Genomic DNA, 23615 nt, shown 5'->3' with positions numbered 1-23615 from the left:
CCGTTGTTTCGTGTTTTTTCACTGAAGCAACAACAATTCGTTTGTTAGAGTACGAAATTTTTTGCTAAAAGTCACTTTTATCTTGAAAGGAAAATTTTTGAGTCATAACTTTGGTTCCGTTGTGGACAAGAAACACACTAAAGTTTATCAACACGCTGTAAGAGGAATTTAAGAAATGCGGCTTGCATTGAAATTAGTAGTAAAAAAATGCGATACCAATAACACCAATAGAACTCAAACTCACACTCAGCCTAGTTTTTCGTTGCCACACCCACGTTTTGTCTACCATGTAGTGGAATCATATTTGAAAATTTTAAAGAAGTCTTCATAGAAACATAAACCATGCGTTTTTTGTTCTTAATCACTCTCACATTTATCCACAATTTCAGCACAAATAATTAAAGTGCATTTGTACAATGAATACTATACAATTTGTTGTCATCTATTTTAGCCGACTGCTCTTTTGTAACATTTGGTTTGCAAAATAGTGTCAGTTTTAACTAAAACATTAAAAGTAACAAAAAACATAAGTTCAGCACCCAGTTAATCAATAATATATTTTCGACAAAATGTTATATGACCAAATTTCACTGCAAATTACAATTCAACTAAGAAACATCACTTTATTCTACATTCTTTGCCAAAGAAACATCAATTTGATCATTTTTTTGTCAAAAAACGCCGAAAAAGGACAAAAATTTAACAAAAAGTTACATGCAAACAACACCCAATTACTCATTTTTAATTTTTCGAGCAATCTTTCACTATATGAAACTTTGTTGCCCATTCCATTATAACTAGCATAGAACATTTTATTCTACATTCTCACCTCAAAAATTAACATTTTTTGCACATTTTTAGCTTTTCTTCATCAAAAAATACAAAAAATGTAGGTACTAGTTATCACTAAATAATATTTAATAAAAACCCGATTCCTGAACAGTATTTCTCCTACCATATTGTAACATTTTTCAAAATGCATAAAAATGCTTGTTGGCGGCGAAAAACATTTTTTTTAACTTTTTACCCTCAAAGCACAACGAATTTCGCAAACTTTTTCAAAATTTTGTCTGTTTTTAGTGCAACATGACTTCAAAACTACATCTTAAGAGCTCTATTCAAACTATTTTCAACCCGCAACTTTACCAAAATTCAATTGGGCCCCATATCGAGCATTTCCCGACACAGTAATGAAGCGATAAAATCACTTTTTTAACCAATTTTCAGACAATTTTTAGACATCAATTTCTTCATTTTTTTTCAGTAAATTTTCACGATACTTTGTCCCCCATTCATTCTCATGCGCTATTTTCAGTTCAAATCTCTCCTTGAAACTTCTCTTCAAGCTTGAAATTCAACCAGCTTCCGGTTTGGTTAACTCGCATTTACTTTTTAATTCAAATATATGGGCATTAAAACCCGTAAAATTAATACCACTTGTGCGGTCTCAGACTCGAAAAACTATTAAGTTTGTTACATTGGAACAAAAACTTATCAAATATAAATTATCGTTTTCTTTCCTTACCTCAGTATTCCATCAGGTTAGTCACTTTCGCTTTTCAGTCCTTCTTTAATCTCATTAGACTAGAAAAGGGATTCAGAATTTTAAAAAAAAATCGCAAAATTTTTAAAAAATTTAACAAGTTTCACTCATTCACCGCACCAACTTTGTTTCCAAAATTTTTACAAGTTCCACTACTCTCACAGCAAATTCACAAAAAATTACAAGTCTTTGCCAACCACGAGAAACAAAATTTCAAAAATTTTTACAAGTTTTCGACAAGAGCACCTAAGAAGGGCCATGCCGGTATTGTAACGGGGGGACAGGTCCCCACCGTTAAAACACCGGCATTTTCACTAATACTTGTGTTGCCTGAAAAAGACAAAAAAGACTTTTTAAGGCAATTTATCAGGTCCTACAATATAAAAAAAGTTTGATAAGATCTTACACGTTAAAAGTTCACTTTTGTCAGTTCTTTCAAGATAAGAATTCTGCCAGACATGATATTACCGGATAAAAATCGGCCTAACAAAAATTGTATTTCAAGTAAAATCTTATAAGAATCTTACAACATCTTGAGAGAAAAACACTCAGAAAGCTGTGACTTATCTTTTTAGTAAGATTTTTATCAGATCTGATGCCATAAAATTCTCTAAGTGTGGCATGTCTTTCAAATTGAAGTGAAGACAGATCTCAGTTATTTTCAAGCAACAGCCTAAAATCTACAGCATGCAACACTTAAGTATCAGAGCAACAACGTGAAAATTATTTTGTATTGTCTTTTGAGATAATAAAATATTGTGAAAAAGGCAATTCGTGTATTAGGGGTTTTTCTGAAGCCCTGATTATCAACCCAGGCAGCAATTTTTTCCAAAGATCAAAACTATCATGAGCTGCTAAGTTGAGCCATAGTACCTAGTTGATATTTAGTATAAAACTTCCTCCAAAAAAAACTGATTAGACATTTTTTGTAAGATAATTGTTTAGTTGACCATTATCTTTTAATTTGCTAGGAAGTTTACTACGTTATACGGCAGAATTGATATCATTAAAATTTGTGTTATCAGATTATACACGACAAAAATTCTGCCCTACGTGATCTTTCATCGTGTAGGATCTGCTGAGATAATTATCAGATCTTATCAGATAACAGTTCGGAAATTGATTTTTTATCTTATAAATTCTTATGAGATATTTATAAGATCTTCGGAGATTACAATTCAGCAAAATTGAATAACTATCTTACGAGATCTGATAAGTTTCTTATCAGATATTACATTAGTAAAGTTCTCGTAGGGCAGCATTATTTTTATCGCGTAAGACCACAAAAGGTCTTCCACGATAAAGATTTTTGTTCAGCATCTTATCGGATTTTACATGATAAAATTCAGAAATCACTGGGGAACACACAAAGTTTTGCCAGGTATAAGATCTGCTATTGATATCATTTTTTAACACACGCCACAAGACTTGTCAATTATAATGTTGAGAGCAGATGTTGAGATGTGGAGGTTAGTTTTCTATCAGTACTGAGGTTATGTCAGGTATCGGGTTACAATAAACAGCTGCAAAATTGTCAATAGCTGCTCACGCACCTACTGCCGGAGGGCAGTAGGTGGGTGAGCAGCTATCTTAGATCCCTACGCTTTACTAGTCTCTTAATAAACGATTCATCAAAACTGTTTTATGGACTGGTCTACTTAATCTTAAAAATTTGATCCCCACTTAGTCACCCCCCAATCCCAGTGCAACCCGAACCCTACAAAAGTCCCCCGTCCACCCTCGTCACCCTGGCGATTGTAACCCCCTCTAGTCAAGCACTCGCAGTCCCCCCACCCCCTCCCATCGCCTGACATCCTCATACCCCTCCAACGTTCGATCCCTTCCCCCACACCGTTCAAACCCTCTCCCAATGCTAGCATCCCCAAACCCAACTAGTTAGTGCCAAAGGCAACCGCTTGCCAGTCGTTTGAAGAAATATCGCCCAAAGTTAGTCGGTTATGGTTTTGATTTTCTGTCTTGAAATTTTCTGTTGTAGTTGAGGACATTTGCGACGAAGTTTCGGTGGTGATCGGAAACTTCACCAAAGAAAACCCTAATACAACAGTAATTCCAGTGCAAGAGGTGACAATTCACAAAAATTTGAACAGAATTCTGGTAAGTGAAAAAGTCGACTGGCAAAAACAATTTAGATTACTATATTGTTCCAGAGTATAACTTTTTTGAAAAATCAGTCTGGATTTTTATTATTTTTTCAACTACCGAGGTTTAAAATTTTGTGAACAATATTTAATATTTTCCCCATTAGCAACTCAATTAAAACCAATAATTTTTTTCAATTGGTTTTTGACATTTTATGTAAATTTTCTAAAACAATTATTGTTAAAATGAACGTTAAAAAAGAAAAAACTAGAATAAAAATCTCTTGACTGTTTGTGGCCGACCATCTTCATGCTATACGATTATTATTATGTCTAATACTTTAATTTGATGCTGTATTTTCATTTTTTAAAGTTTTTCACTCTGTTTTAGAAGTGATCCTTCTGCAATGAGGTTACTTGCCTGCAATTGAGTTCTAAGGTTCTAGTACTCTGTTAGCTGACGGCAATTGGGTTCTTTAATCCCGAATTTGCTCTCTGGTTCTTATTTCCCAGACTTTCTGGCTCGAAAGAAAAAGTTTGAAAAATGACAGCCTATCAGTGAAGCGCATTGGAAGAAACTTTAAGATCCTTGTTTCATTGGACAAATTGAATTGATCCGAGCCAAGCGATCATGTGTGCAGTTTAACATGGTTTAATTAGCAAAATGCGTCCATGTTGTTTGGTTTTTGTGCTCTTTTCGTTGATTCAAAAATTTTGACTGATGATTTATTCGGACAAGCAGTCTGTAAAGTTCGGCTGTGCAGTCTGTAAAGTTCAGCTGTGCAGTCTGTAAAGTTCGGCTGTGCAGTCTGTAAAGTTCCGCTGTGTAGTCTGTAAAGTTTGGCTGTGCAGTCTGAAAAGTTCGGCTGTGCAGTCTGTAAAGTTCGGCTGTGTAGTCTGTAAAGTTCGGCTGTGTAGCCTATAAAGTTCCGCTGTGTAGTCTGTAAAGTTCGGCTGTGCAGTCTGTAAAATTCGGCTGTGTAATCTGTAAAGTTCGGCTGTGCAGTCAGTAAAGTTCAGTTGTGCAGTCTGTAAAATTCGGCTGTGCAGTCTGTAAAGTTCGGCTGTGCAGTCTGTAAAGTTCGGCTGTGCAGTCTGTAAAGTTTGGCTGTGCAGTCTGTAAAGTTCGGCTGTGCAGTCTGTAAAGTTCGGCTGTGTAGTCTGTAAAGTTCGGCTGTGCAGTCTGTAAAATTCGGCTGTGCAGTTTGTAAAGTTCGGCTGTGCAGTCTGTAAAGTTCGACTGTGCAGTCTGTAAAGTTCGGCTATGCAGTCTGTAAATTTCGGCTGTGTAGTCTGTAAAGTTCGGCTGTGCAGTCTGTAAAGTTCGGCTGTGCAGTCTAAAAAGTTTGGCTGTGCAGTTTGTAAAGTTCGGCTGTGTAGTCTGTAAAGATCAGCTGTGCAGTCTGTAAAGTTCGGCTGTGCAGTTTGTAAAGTCCGGCTGTGCAGTCTGTAAAGTTCGGCTGTGCAGTCTGTAAAGTTTGGCTGTGTAGTCTGTAAAGTTCGGCTGTGTAGTCTGTAAAGTTCGGCTGTGTAGTCTGTAAAGTTCGGCTGTGCAGTCTGTAAAATTCGGCTGTGCACTCTGTAAAATTCGGCTGTGCACTCTGTAAATTTCGGCTGTGTAGTCTGTAAAGTTCGGCTGTGCAGTCTGTAAAGTTCGGCTGTGTAGTCTGGAAAGTTCAGCTGTGCAGTCTGTAAATTGGCTGTGCAGTTTGTAGAGTTCGGCTGTTTAGTCTGTAAAGTTCGGCTGTGCAGTCTGTAAAGTTTGGCTGTGTAGTCTGTAAAGTTCAGCTGTGCAGTCTGTAAATTGGCTGTGCAGTCTGTAGAGTTCGTCTGTGTAGTCTGTAAAGTTCGGCTGTGCAGTCTGTAAAGTTTGGCTGTGTAGTCTGTAAAGTTCGGCTGTGCAGTCTGTAAAGTTCGGCTGTGTAATCAGTAATGTCCGGCTGTGCAGTCTGTAAAGTTCGGCTGTGCAGTCTTTAAAGTTCGGCTGTGCAGTCTGTAAGGTTCGTCTGTGCAGTCTGTAAAATTCGGCTGTGTAGTCTGTAAAGTTCGGCTGTGCAGTCTGTAAAATTCGGCTGTGCAGTTTGTAAAGTTCGGCTGTGCAGTCTGTAAAGTTCGACTGTGCAGTCTGTAAAGTTCGGCTGTGCAGTCTGTAAATTTCGGCTGTGTAGTCTGTGAAGTTCGGCTGTGCAGTCGGTATAGTTCGGCTGTGCAGTCTAAAAAGTTTGGCTGTGCAATCTGTAAAGTTCGGCTGTGTAGTCTGTAAAGTTCAGCTGTGCAGTCTGTAAATTGGCTGTGCAGTCTGTAGAGTTCGGCTGTGTAGTCTGTAAAGTTCGGCTGTGCAGTCTGTAAAGTTTGGCTGTGTAGTCTGTAAAGTTCGGCTGTGCAGTCTGTAAAGTTCGGCTGTGTAATCAGTAATGTCCGGCTGTGCAGTCTGTAAAGTTCGGCTGTGCAGTCTTTAAAGTTCGGCTGTGCAGTCTGTAAAGTTCGGCTGTGCAGTCTGTAAAGTTCGGCTGTGTAGTCTGTAAAGTTCGGCTGTGAAGTCTGTAAAATTCGGCTGTGCAGTCTGTAAAGTTCGGCTGTGCAGTCTGTAAAGTTCGGCTGTGCAGTCTGTAAAGTTCGGCTGTGCAGTCTGTAAAATTCGGCTGTGCAGTCTGTAAATTTCGGCTGTGTAGTCTGTAAGTTCGGCTGTGCAGTCTGTAAAGTTCGGCTGTGTAGTCTGTAAAGTTCAGCTGTGCAGTCTGTAAATTGGCTGTGCAGTCTGTAGAGTTCGGCTGTTTAGTCTGTAAAGTTCGGCTGTGCAGTCTGTAAAGTTTGGCTGTGTAGTCTGTAAAGTTCAGCTGTGCAGTCTGTAAATTGGCTGTGCAGTCTGTAGAGTTCGGCTGTGTAGTCTGTAAAGTTCGGCTGTGCAGTCTGTAAAGTTTGGCTGTGTAGTCTGTAAAGTTCGGCTGTGCAGTCTGTAAAGTTCGGCTGTGTAATCAGTAATCGGCTGTGCAGTCTGTAAAGTTTGGCTGTGTAGTCTGTAAAGTTCGGCTGTGCAGTCTGTAAAGTTCGGCTGTGTAATCAGTAATGTTCGGCTGTGCAGTCTGTAAAGTTCAGCTGTGCAGTCTGTGAAGTTCGGCTGTGCAGTCTGTAAAGTTCGGCTGTGCAGTCTTTAAAATTCGGCTGTGTAGTCTGTAAAGTTCGGCTGTGAAGTCTGTAAAATTCGGCTGTGCAGTCTGTAAAGTTCGGCTGTGCAGTCTGTAAAGTTCGGCTGTGCAGGCTGTAAAGTTCGACTGTGCAGTCTGTAAAGTTCGGCTGTGCAGTCTGTAGAGTTCGGCTGTGTAGTCTGTAAAATTCGGCTGTGCAGTCTGTAAAGTTCGGCTGTGCAGTCTGTAAAGTTCAGCTGTGCAGTCTGTAAAATTCGGCTGTGTAGTCTGTAAAGTTCAGCTGTGCAGTCTGTAAAGTTCGGCTGTGTAGTCTGTAAAGTTCGGCTGTGCAAGCTGTAAAGTTCGGCTGTGCAGTCTGTAAAGTTCGGCTGTGTAGTCTGTAAAGTTCGGCTGTGCAGTCTGTAAAGTTCGGCTGTGTAGTCTGTAAAGTTCGGCTGTGCAGTCTGTAAAGTTCGGCTGAGCTGACTGTAAAAATGATCTGCACAGATTAAGTTCAGAGTAACATTTTTTTGTACTGTATTTTTACCTTGATCAGTGTAAAAAATGACATGAACATAGTAATGTGCAGGGTAAAATTGCAGAATTGAAATACTATGATTCAGCGCTGAGTCACTATGTTACCACGATCCGGGTAATTTCAACAATAGCCATTTCTTGAACCAAAAAATTGACCATGACAAAAACTTCCCCAAATTAACCAAAGTTATTTGGATACCTTTTCCTTAGCGTTGTCTAGAATCGTAGTGCTCGCAATAATCATTTTTGGATCTGGATTTAATCTGGATTTAAACTGGATAGCGTTATTACAAAATCAGAATAATTGACTCCAAAAGCATTGTTGAGCGGGTTGATTTTTTTAGTAGTTCTTTTTCGGTTTTTCGTTTCAAGTTTTTTTTTTAAAAAAATAGTACTTGAAGTTTTTTTATGGTGGACTTGCTAAATGCACACAGGATTTGAAAAATTACAGTTTCAGCACAAAGCGTTCACTACCTGGAAAACGATACTTTGTACTCAAATTCTCGAGATAATTTAGCATCCCAACTTATTGTTCCGTTCTTGTGAGGTTTCTCAAGAAAATATATCTTTTATTTGAATTGGTTCTATATCATTTAAATATAATTATCAATTTTTAGGTCCTTTCAGTGCAGGTTGTTTGTATAAAATTTATGAAGCAGATTCTCTGCGCTTGGTTCTGTTTGAGATTATTAATATAACTTTTCAATTCAAATTGGATGTACTTTGTCCAACCAACCGTCAAAGTAGCCAGCTTACCAGGAAAATAATTAGAGTCGAAATCGATCATTTAAATGAATGATTCAAAATTTTTTTGCAAGATGGTTTCAAAATATTGCAAGATTCCCAGTCTGAGGTCCCAGATGGAAGCAAGTATATCCAGACCGTCTCATACAGAAAAATCTTATATCCAGATTTTTGAGCGTTCACCAGACTATCGTGCGTTCTTGTCCAGACTTCCGAGCGTCTACAAGACTTTCGTGCGTTCATGATCAGACCTTTGTGCTTTGATGTCCAGACTCTCGTGCATTTTTAACTGACGTTCGTGCGTTCATGTATAGACGTTTGTGTGTTCATTTCCAAATAGTATTGCTTTCTTATCCAGACTTTCGTGCGCTCATGTCCAGAGTTTTATGCGCCTTTCGATGTTTTCAGACTTTCTAATTTTGAACACACGACGCCCCCTCATGAGTTCATCTTCGGTCTCCACGTACTTGCTTCCGTATCTCATTCTGAGTTCCGGTCGGAAAATGTGAGAACCCTGTATTCCCTGGCAAGACTTTTTCTACTTCTATGTTCTAGAAGCTGAACGACATTGCTTTACTGAAATTATCAAGGTCAACCCAATCAGAATTGCCTCTTCCTCTGTGTCAAAGTGACAATGAAGGTCAGTACCAAATTGCAATATGCGGATTGGGTGTGACGAATATAACTACGGGGGAATACGCCAGGGTTCTGCAGGAACTCAAGGTCACGGAGTTGCCTGAGGACAACTGTCCTTACGGTAAGCTAAAAAACGATTTGATGTGTTATTCTATAGTAAAGCGCCGTCGCGGCTTTTGGAAGCTATCTAGGCCAGGGCAGTTCTCAGGTTTAGAACTCGACTTATTGAAAGACTAAGAAAGTCTAGTGGGGTCAATATTGCCCACCAACCAAAGTTACACAGGCGAGCGCTCTGTTAAAGTTTTAGCAAACGTATTTTCATTTGTCGAGTAAAAGTCTTTTCTCAATTTCATGTGCTAATTGTTTCTAAAGCCGTGGTTTTTAACAATCAGGTTTGTAACATTCAGCTACGGTTTTCGGACTCTTTGATATCACCAACTGAGTCAACATCATCAAAAACCTCAATTATAGCGACACCATAATAGCCCAGGTTTAGGCCCGGACCCAAATTGAGCTATGACCAGACCCAATCGAGCGCGCACCCGTGTGTTCCCAGACCGAATTTACAGGGTCTGGAAAGCGGTTCGAGCGCACAATAGTCTGGGTTTGGGTTCGGTCCGACCAGAGGAGATTTTGGTCTGAAAATTCTGATCAGAGATCATTTTGGTCTGGAAGGTCAGATAAGAGGTCATTTCAGTCTGGATAGTCTGATCATAGCTCAATTTGGGTCTGGACCTAAACTTGCGACCATACGAGAGACATGCAAGTACGCTTGGTACAACTATCTATATGAGAGATTTGAGAGAACAATATCGAGCATTAACTATTTATTACTTAACAGAGAATTCTGAGTCTCTGATTGGTTAGTTCAATTTGGAATTTCGACAAAAAAAATTTCGATCAAATGTGGTCCGTATGCCAAGAATAACTTGTATTTTGTCCTTGAAACATGTTCATCGCCCCTGCGTCATCATTGAGTTTTAGACATAATGAATTCCTTTTTAACTCAAAAGACTACAACCTTGGGCGGGTTGCCAAAAATACTGCGTTGTATCAACACGGCCTCTTCAGTGTCATCGTATGAAAATTATCCTTATTCAACCTGCAATGATCGTCTCTCAAAAGGCCTATACCAGATCTTTGTTATTATGCAGGGTTCAATCACTGCTACTGAGAGTGAATCGTTGAATACCCGAGTCGGGGTACCAGATTTTTGTCCAGACAACAGGTTGTCTGGGGTGGGAAAAAACATTGATCTTTTTATAAATGGTCTGGAAGAGTTATTGGCTAATGGATAATCAGCAATTATTGGCTGATTATCCGGTTCAATTTTCGACCACCTCACCGTGGGACAGTCTCAATTGTCTGGACTTGATGACATTTTGATCGGGCTGGCTGGGTTGTCTGGGTTGTCTGTACACAAAGACTTGTTGACCCGGCTGGCTAGGTTGTCTGGGTTGTTTCGGAGGCCTGAGTTGTCTGGGTTGTCTTAGTTTTCAGGTCATTAGTCTTACTGGTGTTGACATAAACATTTAGTTGTCTCGGTTGTCTGGAAGTTGTTTAGTTTGTCTGGTCATTTTTCAGTGAGCTCGATTCGGGATGAATTGTTGATTTATGAGATTGCTTGGGACAAACGCAGATATTCTATATAGAAATTTGAATGATTAACAACAATCTTATGTGATCCCTTTGGTTTCGAAGTAGGATCGAGCAAAGACATTAAATTAAACAGTTAAATAGCAATGTAGTGCTGCTATTCAACAGTTCCGTGCCCAGTCTATTTCATTTAAGCAAAGTCAAGGATAAAGATTGATAAGTTCCATTTGGTGGCAAAAACATTTTTGTGCCCTTTATTCAAATCCTGTTAATATTTTGATATATAAAGAATTTTTGAAGAGATGAATTACTACGTAAAAAGTTTTTTTGTTGAGGTTCTTCTGCGTGCAAAAAACAGCCTTTATTTGCAGTTTTGTTGCTATCGTATCTTTGTTTTGAAGGGCAAAGCAAAATTTCAGAAACTGCGAATATAAAACTGTTTGAATCGTTCCAAGAAAATGCAGCCAGATCCAACAAAAACAAAATACCGAGTTTAACGAAACGTAACTAGAATAGCAAAAAATAAACTGATGCGTATCAAGAAAAGAGAAAAAATTATCCATATCAATTAAATACAAAAATCATGACTGAATTGCATTTATTGTTTGTTTTTTTCTAATGTTTGTTTTTTGCGACGCAAGCTCAGTTAGTTTTGAACTATAAAAGCTTGGAAAGACATTTGCCAGATTATTATTGGTTAAATCAAACGCTTTAGTATCCAAGTTGCAAAATTGTTAAAAGAAACCACTAAAGTCAAGTTTGCAGTTATTTGCAATTGTTTGCCTTACAATTCTTAGTTTACAATTTTTTTGGACTTCAGTAAACAAAATGTACAAAGTTTTGCAAAGTATTGTAATTTTAATTTCATGCAATAAAAAAATTTACAAACAATTGGCCAAACTCACTCAAGTCAGCTCTAGTTACTAACATATAAAATGTTCTTTAGCCCAATCGGAAGTTCACATAATTCAAACCTGAAACAGTTTTAGAGGACATTAAAAAATTGGTTTTGAGAGAGATGACATTTTATTCCCTGCAATATGTTATGACAACTATCAAATTGTTTGCAAATATCTGAAAAAACCGTAACGCAACATCTGCAATTTGTTCATAATGAATTTTTCAAAACTTAGTTAAACTCTTGTCTACAAGACCGTAAAGTGTTACAAATTAATTACTTCGTTTGGAGTTACAATTAAACACATCAATTAAGAGATTTTTTTGTTTTTACTATAAAATTAGCGTCAAAGGATTCGACTCTAATGTCACAATTGTCCTCTTCAGGAAGAAACTGATTTTTCAATATTTTTTTTTTCACAAATTGCATGAATTTGCTAGCGCTCTGCTTTGCATCTGAATTTTAAGTATTTTCTTTAATTTTCAATTAAAATATAATCAATTTCAGCTTTTAATTATTTGACAAAGATCAACTTCAACAATGATTAATTATCGCGTTTGACACACTTTCGTTTCATTCAGATCATTCTTGCCTGTTATCGCAACCAGTTTGAAGCAAGTCTTTCTAAAACAACCTCTTTAAATTATTTACAACCCTTATATAGCCAAAAAAACGAAAAAAATCTATACGAAAAAAACAGTATCTTGCCAATTGTTTTAAGCCACAATTCAGCAAGAAAAAAAATTCTGCCTGGCTGTATTTAAATCATACATTTGACATATCATTATTTTGTTTTCTTCAACACAAAATAGGAAACTCCCATTTTATTGTTTAGCGGCATTTTCAATGCTGAAGATTAAAAATGACTGTTTATTTTTCCCCTAAAAGAGGCATCGTCTCATAAACCGAATATCTTGTGACATTTTTTTCGAATTGAGTTCACGCCATATCTCAATTGACTAATTCTCAACTGTTTACTATGAAAACCAGTCAGTTACATCTTTGCTATAAAAAGTTCAGCTTGAAGTTGTTTTGCCCCTATGAGAAGATGTTGGCTGGCCAAATAAATTCCGCCGTAAGTCTGTACAAAAAACAAAGAAGATCTTAATTTAGATCACCCAGGTTGAGGTCCCAGACGGAAAGTCGATATGTCCAGACCCAGATGAACGCACAACGGGGGTGTCGTGCGTTCAAATTTACATGGTCTGGAAACAAGGAAAAACGCACGAAAGTCTGGACATGAACGCACGAATAGTCTGGTGAACGCACGAAAGTCTGATCATGAACGCACGAATAGTCTGGTGAACGCACGAAAGTCTGGTGAACGCACGGAAGTCTGGATATGAACGCACGAAAGTCTGGACATGAACGCACGAAAGTCTGGTGAACGCACGAAAGTCTGGACATAAACGCACGAAAGTCTGGTGAACGCACGAAAGTCTGTCGAACGCGTGAAAGTCTGGACATGAACGCACGAAAGTCTGGACATAAACGCACGAAAGTTTGGTGAACGCACGAAGATCTGGAAATGAACGCACGAAGGTCTGGTGAACGCACGAAAGTCTGGACATGAACGCACGAAAGTCTGGTGAACGCACGATAGTCTGGTGAACGCACGAAAGTCTGGACATAGGCACTTTCCGTCTGGGACGGTCTGGACATAGGCACTTTCCGTCTGGGACGGTCTGGACATATCGACTTTCGGTCTGGCACCTCAACCTGGGCTCCTTCATATATGTTGACAGCATCGAGTACAAAACTTTGTAATTTCAACTTCACATTATCATTACTTCCAACAACATAACTCTCATTATGATCTGATTCAAAATTCTTATAATCTTAACATTGATTATATAATGCTTGTTCACAAATTTTGATGCAATCTGAGCCATATTCATACTTACAAAAACAGTCTCAACTCGACTCATTAAATTTTTTTATATACGTTGCACTCTTGTAAATTAACTGAAAAGCAGTGAATTGTAGAAGTGAATTTAAGAGTGACGTTCACTTGATAATTTGTCCAAATAACATTTGAATTGATTCTGTTTCACCAGTGTTCTGTTCTTAGGGGTAACCGCTCTAAGCCCTAAGAGTGTATTGATCATTATGGTCGTTTTTGACAGTTTTTTATACTTACGAAATTTAGCTTTTTTCCAGTTACCATAGGAAGTGGTCGTCTCTTTTAATCCATTCCGGTTTGACCTCATGATCAAAGAGTTATAAAAGTACAAATTGCCATGATGTCATCTGTGAAAATTTGTAATCCAGAAATTTTCATAAAATGAAAGTTATAATTTTCAAAATTTTTTTAAGGAAATCCCGATAACGCTTTATACAAAGCGCAAATAATGTGTTTCAAAAAGAACAATGAAAAAAGTGAAATAATTGATTACAAATTTAGACCTTTTTCCGTATAAGAAACTCAAATATCGCAGCTCTTTCATTAATTTCGTGTACATAACTGTCCGTCATCTCAACAAAATTGAAACAAAAAGGCAATTAATTTGGGAGTGAGTTACCCAGTTTTTCGACTGTTTCAGACGTCGAGAAAAGTCAGATTTGCATGAACGGATCCACTGTAGCGGGCGACTTTTGTGTTGGCGACTCAGGTATACCATTTTTTCAGGTGTATTTCTCCGGATTTAGACCTTTTTTAGTTCTGCTGCCCTAAAAATTATGAGAAATGGCGGCTGCCTTTTATATTCTAAATCAATTTCAAAAAATCACCTTATATTTAAAGTTTTATATTCAGTTTCTCATTTCAGCACAGTTTTTGGGCTTGTTCAGCTTATTTTATTCAATTTTGGCTGTTTTATTTGATACTTGTTTATAATGCTATGCTATAATGCTATTTTCCGAGAAAAAAAACACGTGAGAAAAAGGGTAGGCAAATTATGTAGCAAAAAAGGGTATCTTTTTAGAAGTGCTCATTTTTGCCTTTGAAGCTTTTCTTTCCAATTTAGCTTGTTCCAGACGGTACCGAACTACAAGTGTAAATCAGTACCAGGCAAGTCTAAATTCAAGTCTTATTTCGTTTTCCGTTTGCCAAGACTTGGGTAACACTCGCAAGCTGATTCACAAGTAAAAACCAACATTTCAAAAACTTTCGAGTAAAAATTTCGAATTCAAAAAAATTTTGCAACGTGCCACAATTTTTGCAATAATTTTTGGGAACTTTCCCGGGGTGCTATAAAAAGATGCCGTGGGCATACCAAATTGTATAATAGCATCTCGGGGGGTCTATTGAGGGTATTTAGGTATTAACTGAGGGTATTTCAGGAGTTCTGGGCTGTTTTCAGCAATTTTTCAGCCGTTCCAGCCCCTAAAATAGCCGAAATCACCAAATTTTTGTACTTTTCAGATAAACCAAATGTCGAACGTTTTGATCCGAGGCAAAATTGTGTAAAAGGGTGCAACTATGAGGGTCTCCATGATGGTCCGATGTCCCATTGTTTGGCACTAAGTTGACCCTATTCTGGTGCAAAGTACCTGAATTAAAATTCAGCCTGAACAAGTGCCAGAATTACAAATCAACCCGGATTTTTGACGTTTTTTCGGCTATTTTTGACGTTTTTCGGATCAAATTTCGACGTCTTTGCGGGTATTTTTTGACGTTTTTTGTCTATTTCTGAGTTTTTTTCCCTGCCAAGACTTGGATTAAGAGTTGGCAAGTCTGGGCCAAGTCTGACAAGTCTTAAATGTGTTATGATAATAGCTCTGAATCAGTACTGATACCGAGACTTGGAATTAGACTAGTACAGTACTGATATTAACTTGGCGTTCGCTACGGGCCGTTTCCACATTGGCCTGAGAGAGTTCAAAAGTCTTTAGGCTCTTTGGCCTAAGTCTTGCTTACCAAGACAACTTTTCATTTATATTTGTGTTTCTGAAAGTCTCAACCATGGCAAATCAAGCTCTATAAATACATCATAATTCTTGCCACTGGCACACAAGTTGTGGTTACAAACGGGAAATCCCTTACTTTAAAAAAAATTCAATGTGAATGTCAACCACTTCTTCTATACAATCAAATTAAATAAATAGCTTCAATGGAAATAGGTTGGAGGAATTGAAATCAGGAGAAATGAATGGGATTTAGAGGACGGAAATGTAGGTGGGGGAGGAAAATGAGGGTGTGGGGGAGATAAAAAATAAAGGAACTTGATTCCTTTACATTCCTGGCAACAAAAGCAAGTATTTGATATGAAAATGCAAACACAATAAAACAAAAAAATTGTTCATTCTGACATTGAGTTTTTTTTGTGTGTGTGTGTGTGTGTGAGTGTGTGTTTCGATGAACTTGTTTCATTGACCCCCGGGAGCACTTGACGATTGTGGGAAAACAGGGCTTAGGGTTACTGCTGGTCTTTGTACCATTCCTGTAGCCGTCTGGATGTCGAAACTCCTGGCTATCTCGTCTGAACCTATGTGTGCTTTCATAATCTTCACAAGAGGCCAGATGCCTCTGGTTGTGAAGTCCTTGAGCACCCACACAATGTCACCTTCATCCAGCTCCTCATTTGATTTTTGCCACTTCACTCTTTTGTTGAGCTCAGGAACATATTCCTTCAGCAACCTAATCCAGTAGTGATCAAGTAGTGTCTGCGTCAATTTGAAGTCCTTAGTGGAGAACCACTGGTTGCTGTTCACAAGAGGTTTCAAACACATGTGAGGTCTGCGAAGGAGGAAGTGATTCGGAGTAAGGGGTCCCTCATCTGAGATGCTGCAGCCCACATGAGTTAATGGCCTGGAGTTCAAAATTGCCTCGGCCTCTGCCACAACTGTCTGGAAAACCGAGATTGTTAGTTTCCGACTGCCCAGCACTCTTAGTAGACTCCTCTTCGCGGTCTGTATCAGCCTCTCCCAGACTCTTCCGAAGTGTGGTGCCAATGGAGGGTTGAAAGTCCACTGAATGTTCTGTTGAGCCAATCGCAGTCTGATGTACTCGTTGTTTGGCTTGTAGTTTCTCTGGAACTTTAACTTTATTGATTGGTTGGCTCCAATGAAGTTTTGCCATTGTCACTCACAATGAGGTCAGGATGTCCACGTTGTGAGACAAATCTGCGGATGGTCATGAGAAGACAATCGGTTGAGAGGTCATGGCATACTTCTAGGTGGACAGCTCTTGTGACCAAGCTTGTGAACAAGCAGACGTAGTGCATTTGGGTGCCCACTCTCTTGTCCTCAATGTAGAAAGGTCCAAATATGTCCATTCCGGTGTTGACGAAGGGGTACTGCTTGTTTACATCCGGAAAGCTGAATTCAGGAAGATCGGCCATCTTCGGTATCACAGTGTCTGCCCTCCATTGTCTGCAAAAGAAACAGTATTTCTCCAGACTTCGCAGCACTTTTCTCAATCCAATCATCAGGAAAGTCTGTTGCAGGCAAGCCTTCACATGCTCCACGCCCTGATGGCCAAAGTCATGGCGCGCCTTTTCAATCAACAGCCTTGAAATTTTGCTCCTGCTATGGAGAACAAGAGGATGTTTCGCACTGTAGGTTAGAGGTGCCTTGTTGAGTCTTCCTCCTACCCTCAAGAGTCCGTCGTCATCTAGAAAGGGTGTGAAGGTCATCAGCTTATCAGCTTGTCTCCTTTCTCAAGATTGTCTGCCTTCAACAGTGCAGAAACTGTTCCGGAGAACAACTCGTTCTGGGACATTTTGATGAGGTAGTTTCTTGCCATTTTCTCATCTGTTGCAAAAATGTCAGTGTTGGAGGTCTCAAGTGATTCGTTTTGTATTTTGGTTCGGTCTTTTGCCTTGAAGCGTCTTATTGTCTGGAACAATATTCTGGTAGAATTTAGTAGTCGACTCCATGTTGAAAATTTTTCAACCTCAACGACTTGCGTCTGAAGTTGTGTCGCTTGTGTAGCGCATATGTGGGGATCACTGTCTTCGGCAAAAATCCAGGAGTCTGGAGGTGTGCTCAGAAAGTCCGGTGGTTGAAGCCACAAGCTTTGGTATGTCTGATGGGTTGAGGCCTCGTGTGCCGTGGTCAGCGGGATTCATCTTTCCAGGGATGTGTCTCCAATTGTCCGGATTGGAATTCTCGTGAATTTTGTTCAATCGGTTGGCAATATACATTTTCTGTCTCTGACTGGATTGGATCCATCCAAGTGTAGCGGTGCTGTCTGTCCAAAAGTGTTTTGAACTGGTCGTTGTTGTCATCTCTCTCTCACAGAATCCAGCTAGCTCTGTTCTAAGTGTTGCTTCTTCCAATTCCAGTTTTGGATGCTCAGTACTTGATCGGCGCCACTTTTGTTTTACTGATCACATATCGGGATGTGGAAGATCCATCTGCTTTGGTTGTCCTCATATGAACTATGGCAGCAATTGCACTCATTGCGGCGTCAGTGAACGTGTGAAGTTGATGGGTACCGTTGGTAATGGAAATCAAGCTTCTAGGAATTTCGATTGAAGTCATGCTGTCAAACTCATCCATCCACTCCTGTAGTTCCTGTTGGTAGCAATCTGACACAGGTTGATCCCAGTTTCTTCCATCTTTAATGAGTTTTTCAAGAATGCATCTAATTTTGATGGCAGAGGGTGAAATCAGTCCAACTGGATCGAACAGAGAAGCTGGCATTGAAAGCACCTTTCTTTGAGTCATCTGTTGTCCTGTGTAGAGAAGCTTCGGTTTTGCAAACATCAACTTGTCAGTTCTGGGGTCCCACGTCTGATCAAGGATTCTTCTGGATTTTCTTTTTGCCTTGTCTTCTTCCAGTAGGTTATCTAATGCGGCTGGTCTGTTGCTCAGGAACTTTGTCAGATTGAATCCTCCAGTATGCAAAACAGTTCTGATCTCATCTGCACTTCTGCGGGCCTCCTCTTCAGAAGGGTAGGTGTGCATGAAACCATCCATATAGAGCTGCTGTATGATTGGTGTGTAGGCCTCTGGATGTTCTTCTGTGTGGTCATTTCCACACTTCTGTAGAACAAAGATGGCACAAGAAGGTGAGCATGTGGCTCCAAAAATGAGTCGATTTTATTTGAAGATCTTTTCACTGCCACCCATTGTCCACAAAATACGGAGATAGTCCTGATCTTGTGGTTGGATGCCAATTTGAATGAACATAGAATTGATGTCAGCTGTGATTGCCACTGAGTACAGTGTGAAGCAGAAAAGGAGGCCATGCAGGTTCGAGAGTAGATCTGGCCCTGTCAGCAATGCATCATTGTGTGAGATTCCCTTATATTTGGAAGCAGCGTTTGTTTTTCTGCGGATTTTGTCTGGTTTCTGTTTGTTGATCAGTGGGTGATGGGGAAGGTACCAGACAGAGTGTCTGGAAATGAAGTCTGAAGTAGTTGTTAGGTAGTGTGATGTCTTTCTTCCATGGAAGTCCAATCTGGTATCTGTCACCCATGTGTTATTGTGTCATTGAGAATGGACAAAGCTTCTTTGTCATCTGAAGACTGTGCCTTTGAAGAAAACTGATTGAAGTTCACTCCTTCAATTGTCCAGAAGAGCTGGAGAAGATCTTGATCTGGATCGTCTTGTCGCCTCTTGATATGATTGAAAAGTGCTATGCTTGTGCTGTTTGATTGTCCGGCCCTCTTTTGTGTGCACTTCTGAGGAATTGGCCCTGTAACTGTCCAGCCAAGCAGAGTGTTGACTCCCTATGGGGTACCAATGGGTCCCGTTGTGAACTGTCTGGGAACCGTTGCTGTGAATGCATCTGCTCCAATCAGTATTCTGATCCGGTTGTCCCCGATTGTTGGGAATCTTATGCTCTGGAGGTGAAAATGGTCTCTACAGATCTCATTGAACATTTCAATTTGAACTCTTAGCATCCGAAACTCCTCCATTGCTGTTGCGTACACGAGAATTCTGACCACAGGACAACTGCTGTACAAAGCTTCTATGCCGATCATGACATCTGCTGTTTTACCTGAGTGTTCACCATGAAGTGAAGCTAGTGGTAGGGTTACATCTTTGTGTTGTTGAACTTGAAGTGCGTCGGCAACCTTCTGTGTTATTTGCGTGGTGTCACTGCCACTGGCCAGCAGAGCATAGGTTTCAATGCAAAGATCTCTGTTGAAAAGTGTTACTGGTATTGCCTGCAACTGTATCTGTGGTCTGATCCAAGAAGTTTCCTGTTGGTTGATGCAAAGGTAGTTTTGTTGCGGAGTAGTTGCCTGCTGCTGAGCCACAGTGCGTTGATTGTTACTCTGCTGTCTGTTGTTGTTGTTGTTGTTGTTCTGCGTGTTCATCGGCTTAGGGTGAAAACCATTTTTGTTCCAGTTGCCCCTAGGTGAAGTGCTGCTGTTAGATCCAGCTCGTCTGTTCATGTTTCCTTTCTGTTGGTCTTAGTTTGTGGTTTTCATTATTAAAGTTACGTCCATAGTTTGCCTGGTTTTCGTTTGTTTGGTTTCTAAAGCTATTGTTTTGTGAGCTTTGATTCCAGTTCCCATTTGGTTGTGCATTTGGTTGCTGATGCCTTGCATCAGTCCTATGGAGTGTTGAGTGATGGAAGCCATTGCATCTGTCCACGAGGAAGCTTGTTATTGATTGGCAGAGACCCTTTTCGTGAGCTTTTAGACAGTTAGACCTCCTCACAAAACCCTGTCGGTCATACACTAACTTTTCCAAGTATTCGGGGCATCGACCAAGGTTGTGGTTTTGTGAGCAGAATTGAAATGACACATCTGGAGGCCACCTTCTAGAAGAATTATTCACTCTGATTCTCTGGTTCCGTTGTGGGGAGATGTCCTCGCACGCCTCTGCGTAGAAGTCAAGGCAATCAGCAAAGTGGGTAAGGTTAGGTTGCAGCAAGGCTTGGCTTCCTGTGTGTTGATTCCATCTGATTATCATGGTAGCGTTCATTTTGTCTCCGGCCATTCTCAAGACGGCTGAAGACGTGAGATCAGCCTCAAAATTGTGAAGCCTGAATGTTTGTACCAATCTCCTCAAGAAAGTTGAAAAGCTCTCAAAAGTGTTTGGTTCGTACAGTCTGGGTTTCGGCCACTTCTTCAATTGATCCAGGTAAGCAGCGACAATGTGCTGTGGTTTGCAAACTTTCTGGTCAGTTCAGCGATGGCTTCATGGTAGTAGTCCCTATTGTAGGAGTATCCACTTATGGAATCTCTTGCTTTATGTGTTACAGAGTTTTGGAGGTATGTCATTTTTTGGGCGTCTGATAGGCCACTGTTGTTGTGAATGGTTGCTTTGAAGAAGCTGAACCACTGGTGCCATTTCAAAGGATCACCTGTGAAATTATCAAATGATATCTTGGGAAAACTCATTGTGTTCTGTATCATCAGTGGCTGGTGTTGCATCCAGTCTTGTGGAGAAATGGGGATACTCAGGAAGCCATTGTTTAGGTTGCTGTTATAGGCGTTGTTATTGTGTGCAACAGGTCCAGTACAATTGTTCAGTGTTTGTTGATTTTGTGGTGTGTACCTATGGCTCATGGCAGGACCAGCTTGGCTATTGATGTGAAAACAAAATGGTTGTTGCAAAAGCCCTGCTCTATCCTCACCCTCATGTCGGTTCTGTCCTCGAACATTGTTCTCTTCTCTCGGTCGACTTGAATTCTGCCAGCCCTCATCTATTCTCAAAGCCCCTGCGAGAAATTCCCTGCTCCTTTCTCTCTCTTCAATGTTCAAAACGGGTTGAGAATTATCAGGGTCTTCTGAGTCGGACGAGTCAGCGTTGTTTGTTTCCTGATTGTTGCGGCTTGCCAACTGATGTTTCATTCCTCTATTGCGTAGAGAGTACTGTTTTCTCAGTAGAATAGGGGAAGGCGCTGCGGATGTGTTAAAAGCACATTCAGTGTCACTTGCATCCGTTCTGTGTGCTTTTGCTCTCTGTTTGCATTTCAGCATGGTTTTGTTTCTTTCAGCAGATTCATTAGCAAGTGTTGTCAACTCTTCACTTGTTTGCTGTAGCTTCATGAGTTCACTGCAATTTTTGTCCAACTGATCTTCCAGAGACCTCAAAATTTCCAAAGTTTCACGAAGTATGCTCAGACCTTCGTTACTATTGCTTTGTTCTTCGAAGAGGTCTTTTACTGCGTTCCACTCTATCACTTTCAGCTGAAGTTGTTGCTTGAGGCTGTTCTTTGCTGTTGATGATGCTTTAGACTTGTTTGGCATGTTGATTGTGTTAGAAGACTTTTCTTATTTTACAAATTTTGTACTGCACTCTTACTGCACTATATTGCACAGTTTTAACAGCCCTATTCTAGTTTTTTTGTTATGTTAAAGGTATTTAAATGAGGCTGTTGCTTACTGTGCTTAGCTAATGCTTTTTTGTTTAATGTTTATTTGCTATGTTTATGCTTGTGGCAATCACTAATCAGGGATGCTTGATACAGATATGATGCTAAGCAGAAGTTGTATAAAGTTAAACCTTTTCACTAATCTGTTAAATTATTACAAACTTAGATAAATGTGATGTTTATTTCGTTGCCTTTTTGTTTTTCGAGCGCCACTGAAAGAGCCCTAACCTGGTGGGGGGATAACTTCACGTTCCTATAAACCTTAAGGTAGCAAGGGCATACCAGGCCTTGCAACTAATCCTAAGTTAATGTGTGTGTGTGTGTTAGTGGTGCTTTAAATTTCAGCTAGAGGAGGACCTACTCCTTTCAAAACTAATGCGGAAAGATACTATGTTGATCCAACGATAACTAGACGCCTATTAAAATCCAGCATTCGAAATGAAGACTTTCAATTCTGCAAGTAAGGCTAGCCCATCTGTCGTAACTATGCATCCCACGCAAGCATCCTTCTCAGGAGAACTCTAATATCAGTCTTCACTTCTAGGGACAGATAAAAATAAGCGGATCTTTTGTGATTGTGATGTTTTGATTAAAACTTGTGAAGTTATCAAAACCAGAGTTTATATTGTGCTAAGTCTGAAATGCCTAAGTTCCCCCTATGAAATCAATAATTCCCCAGTCTGAGTCGAGCAAGTTTCAAAGGTCCTTTTTTGACCCTAGGATACGCCAGAAATGTTTGTGCTCTTCGACCTAAGTCTTGCATACCAAGACAACTTTTCATTAATATTTGTATTTCTGAAAGTCGCAACCATGGCAAATCAAGCTCTTGAAATACATCATAATTCGGGCCATTGGCACACAAGTTTTGGTTAAAAACGGGAAATCCCTTACTATAAATAATATTGAAAGTGAATGTCAACCACTTCTGACTTCTTCAATAAAATCAACTTAAAAAAATAGCTTCAATGGAAATAGGTTGGGGGAATGGAAATCAGGAAGTGACTGGCTTTTGGAGGACGAAAGTGTAGGTGGGGGGAGGAAAATGAGGGTGTGGGGGAGATAAAATATAAAGGGACTTGGTTCCTTTACAAAAAGTGTTCCTTGAAATCACATTTTATGCAGTATCCTTTGAAACTTGTGAAACAAAAATTTTTCTGAAAAGTTATGAAAAATCAATACCTTTGGGAAATTTTTTATTGATGCGCCGATATACCTGTTCGCAAACAATAATAGGGCAAAAAAACATCACGGCGCAGAAATCAACATGTTTGATGACATCTAGAGTCTGATCACATAAGAAATCGTCGATATTGTTGTTTTTTTCGTATTTAAGGTGGACCTGCATATGCTCTGGATGGTGATGGAAACCCATTGTGTCTTTATGGAATAATGAGCAATGGGTGGTGGAACTGCTCCTACTTCAGCTACTATACCCGTATTCCTTATTTCCTTGATTGGATTGAAAGCAAAATGCAATGAAATAAAAAACATGCCAAAACGGAAAACTCATGGTACTTATCAGTATGCTTGTGGTGTCAAGTGTAACTTTGGTTGAGGTTTGAAAATACAAAAAAAACTGTCCTAAAACTTTTTCCTAAAATGAAATCTGTTCCTGTTTGCTCATTGCTGTTTAGTGCCAGTTAAATCGACTATTCGTCCTATGGTCTTTCAGTTTGTCGGATACGCAAAATAAACTAATTGATCTGGTTTAAATCAATGATAATACATTATAATGATAATCCATTAAGTTATTTATAATCATAATTCGTTTCCCATTTGTAACCGACTTCAGAAAATTGTTTATAACCCGCTCGCTGGCACTTCGTTTAATGTAACCCAGGCCTAGATACAGACTTCTGAAAAGACAATGCTCGACCAAAAAGTAATATGAAAAGGCCATACTTAACTCACGTCAGCTATGAAGAGACTTTAGCCGGACTTTAAATCATGCTTGACTGTAGATCGACCCACATTTCTCACAAAAGAATTTAACAGGACCCCAAATTTGATCAAAAGACTTTGGCTTGAACCAAAATTATAAAGACTTATGATCGACCCAAACTCAGGGTTGAACTTAAACTCGACCCAATGTTTGCACAAAAGACTTTATCTAGACTCGAAACGAATTAAGGCCTCTTCATAGGTCCACCATTAGTCTTTTCCCAATCAATTAAAGTCGAGCTAATTCTTTTCATGGGTCCATCATTAGTCTTTT

The 23615-nt window shown here is 39.5% G+C and overlaps 1 protein-coding gene across 1 annotated transcript; it reads left to right on the top strand.

The window, feature by feature from the left end:
- Nucleotides 1-8122: 8122 nt before the first annotated feature.
- Nucleotides 8123-22879, top strand: LOC142354088 (CLIP domain-containing serine protease HP8-like). Its single transcript, XM_075406361.1, has 4 exons — nucleotides 8123-8170; nucleotides 8604-8805; nucleotides 13722-13790; nucleotides 22734-22879. The coding sequence occupies exons 1-4, from the start codon at nucleotides 8123-8125 to the stop codon at nucleotides 22877-22879; spliced, it is 465 nt and encodes a 154-aa protein (XP_075262476.1).
- The last annotated feature ends 736 nt before the right edge of the window (nucleotides 22880-23615 follow it).

The sequence above is a fragment of the Convolutriloba macropyga genome, chromosome 15, assembly GCF_964194025.1.
Source record: "Convolutriloba macropyga chromosome 15, txConMacr16.3, whole genome shotgun sequence".
Lineage (NCBI taxonomy): Eukaryota > Metazoa > Xenacoelomorpha > Acoela > Convolutidae > Convolutriloba > Convolutriloba macropyga.
This window is presented reverse-complemented; position numbering and strand designations above follow the sequence as displayed.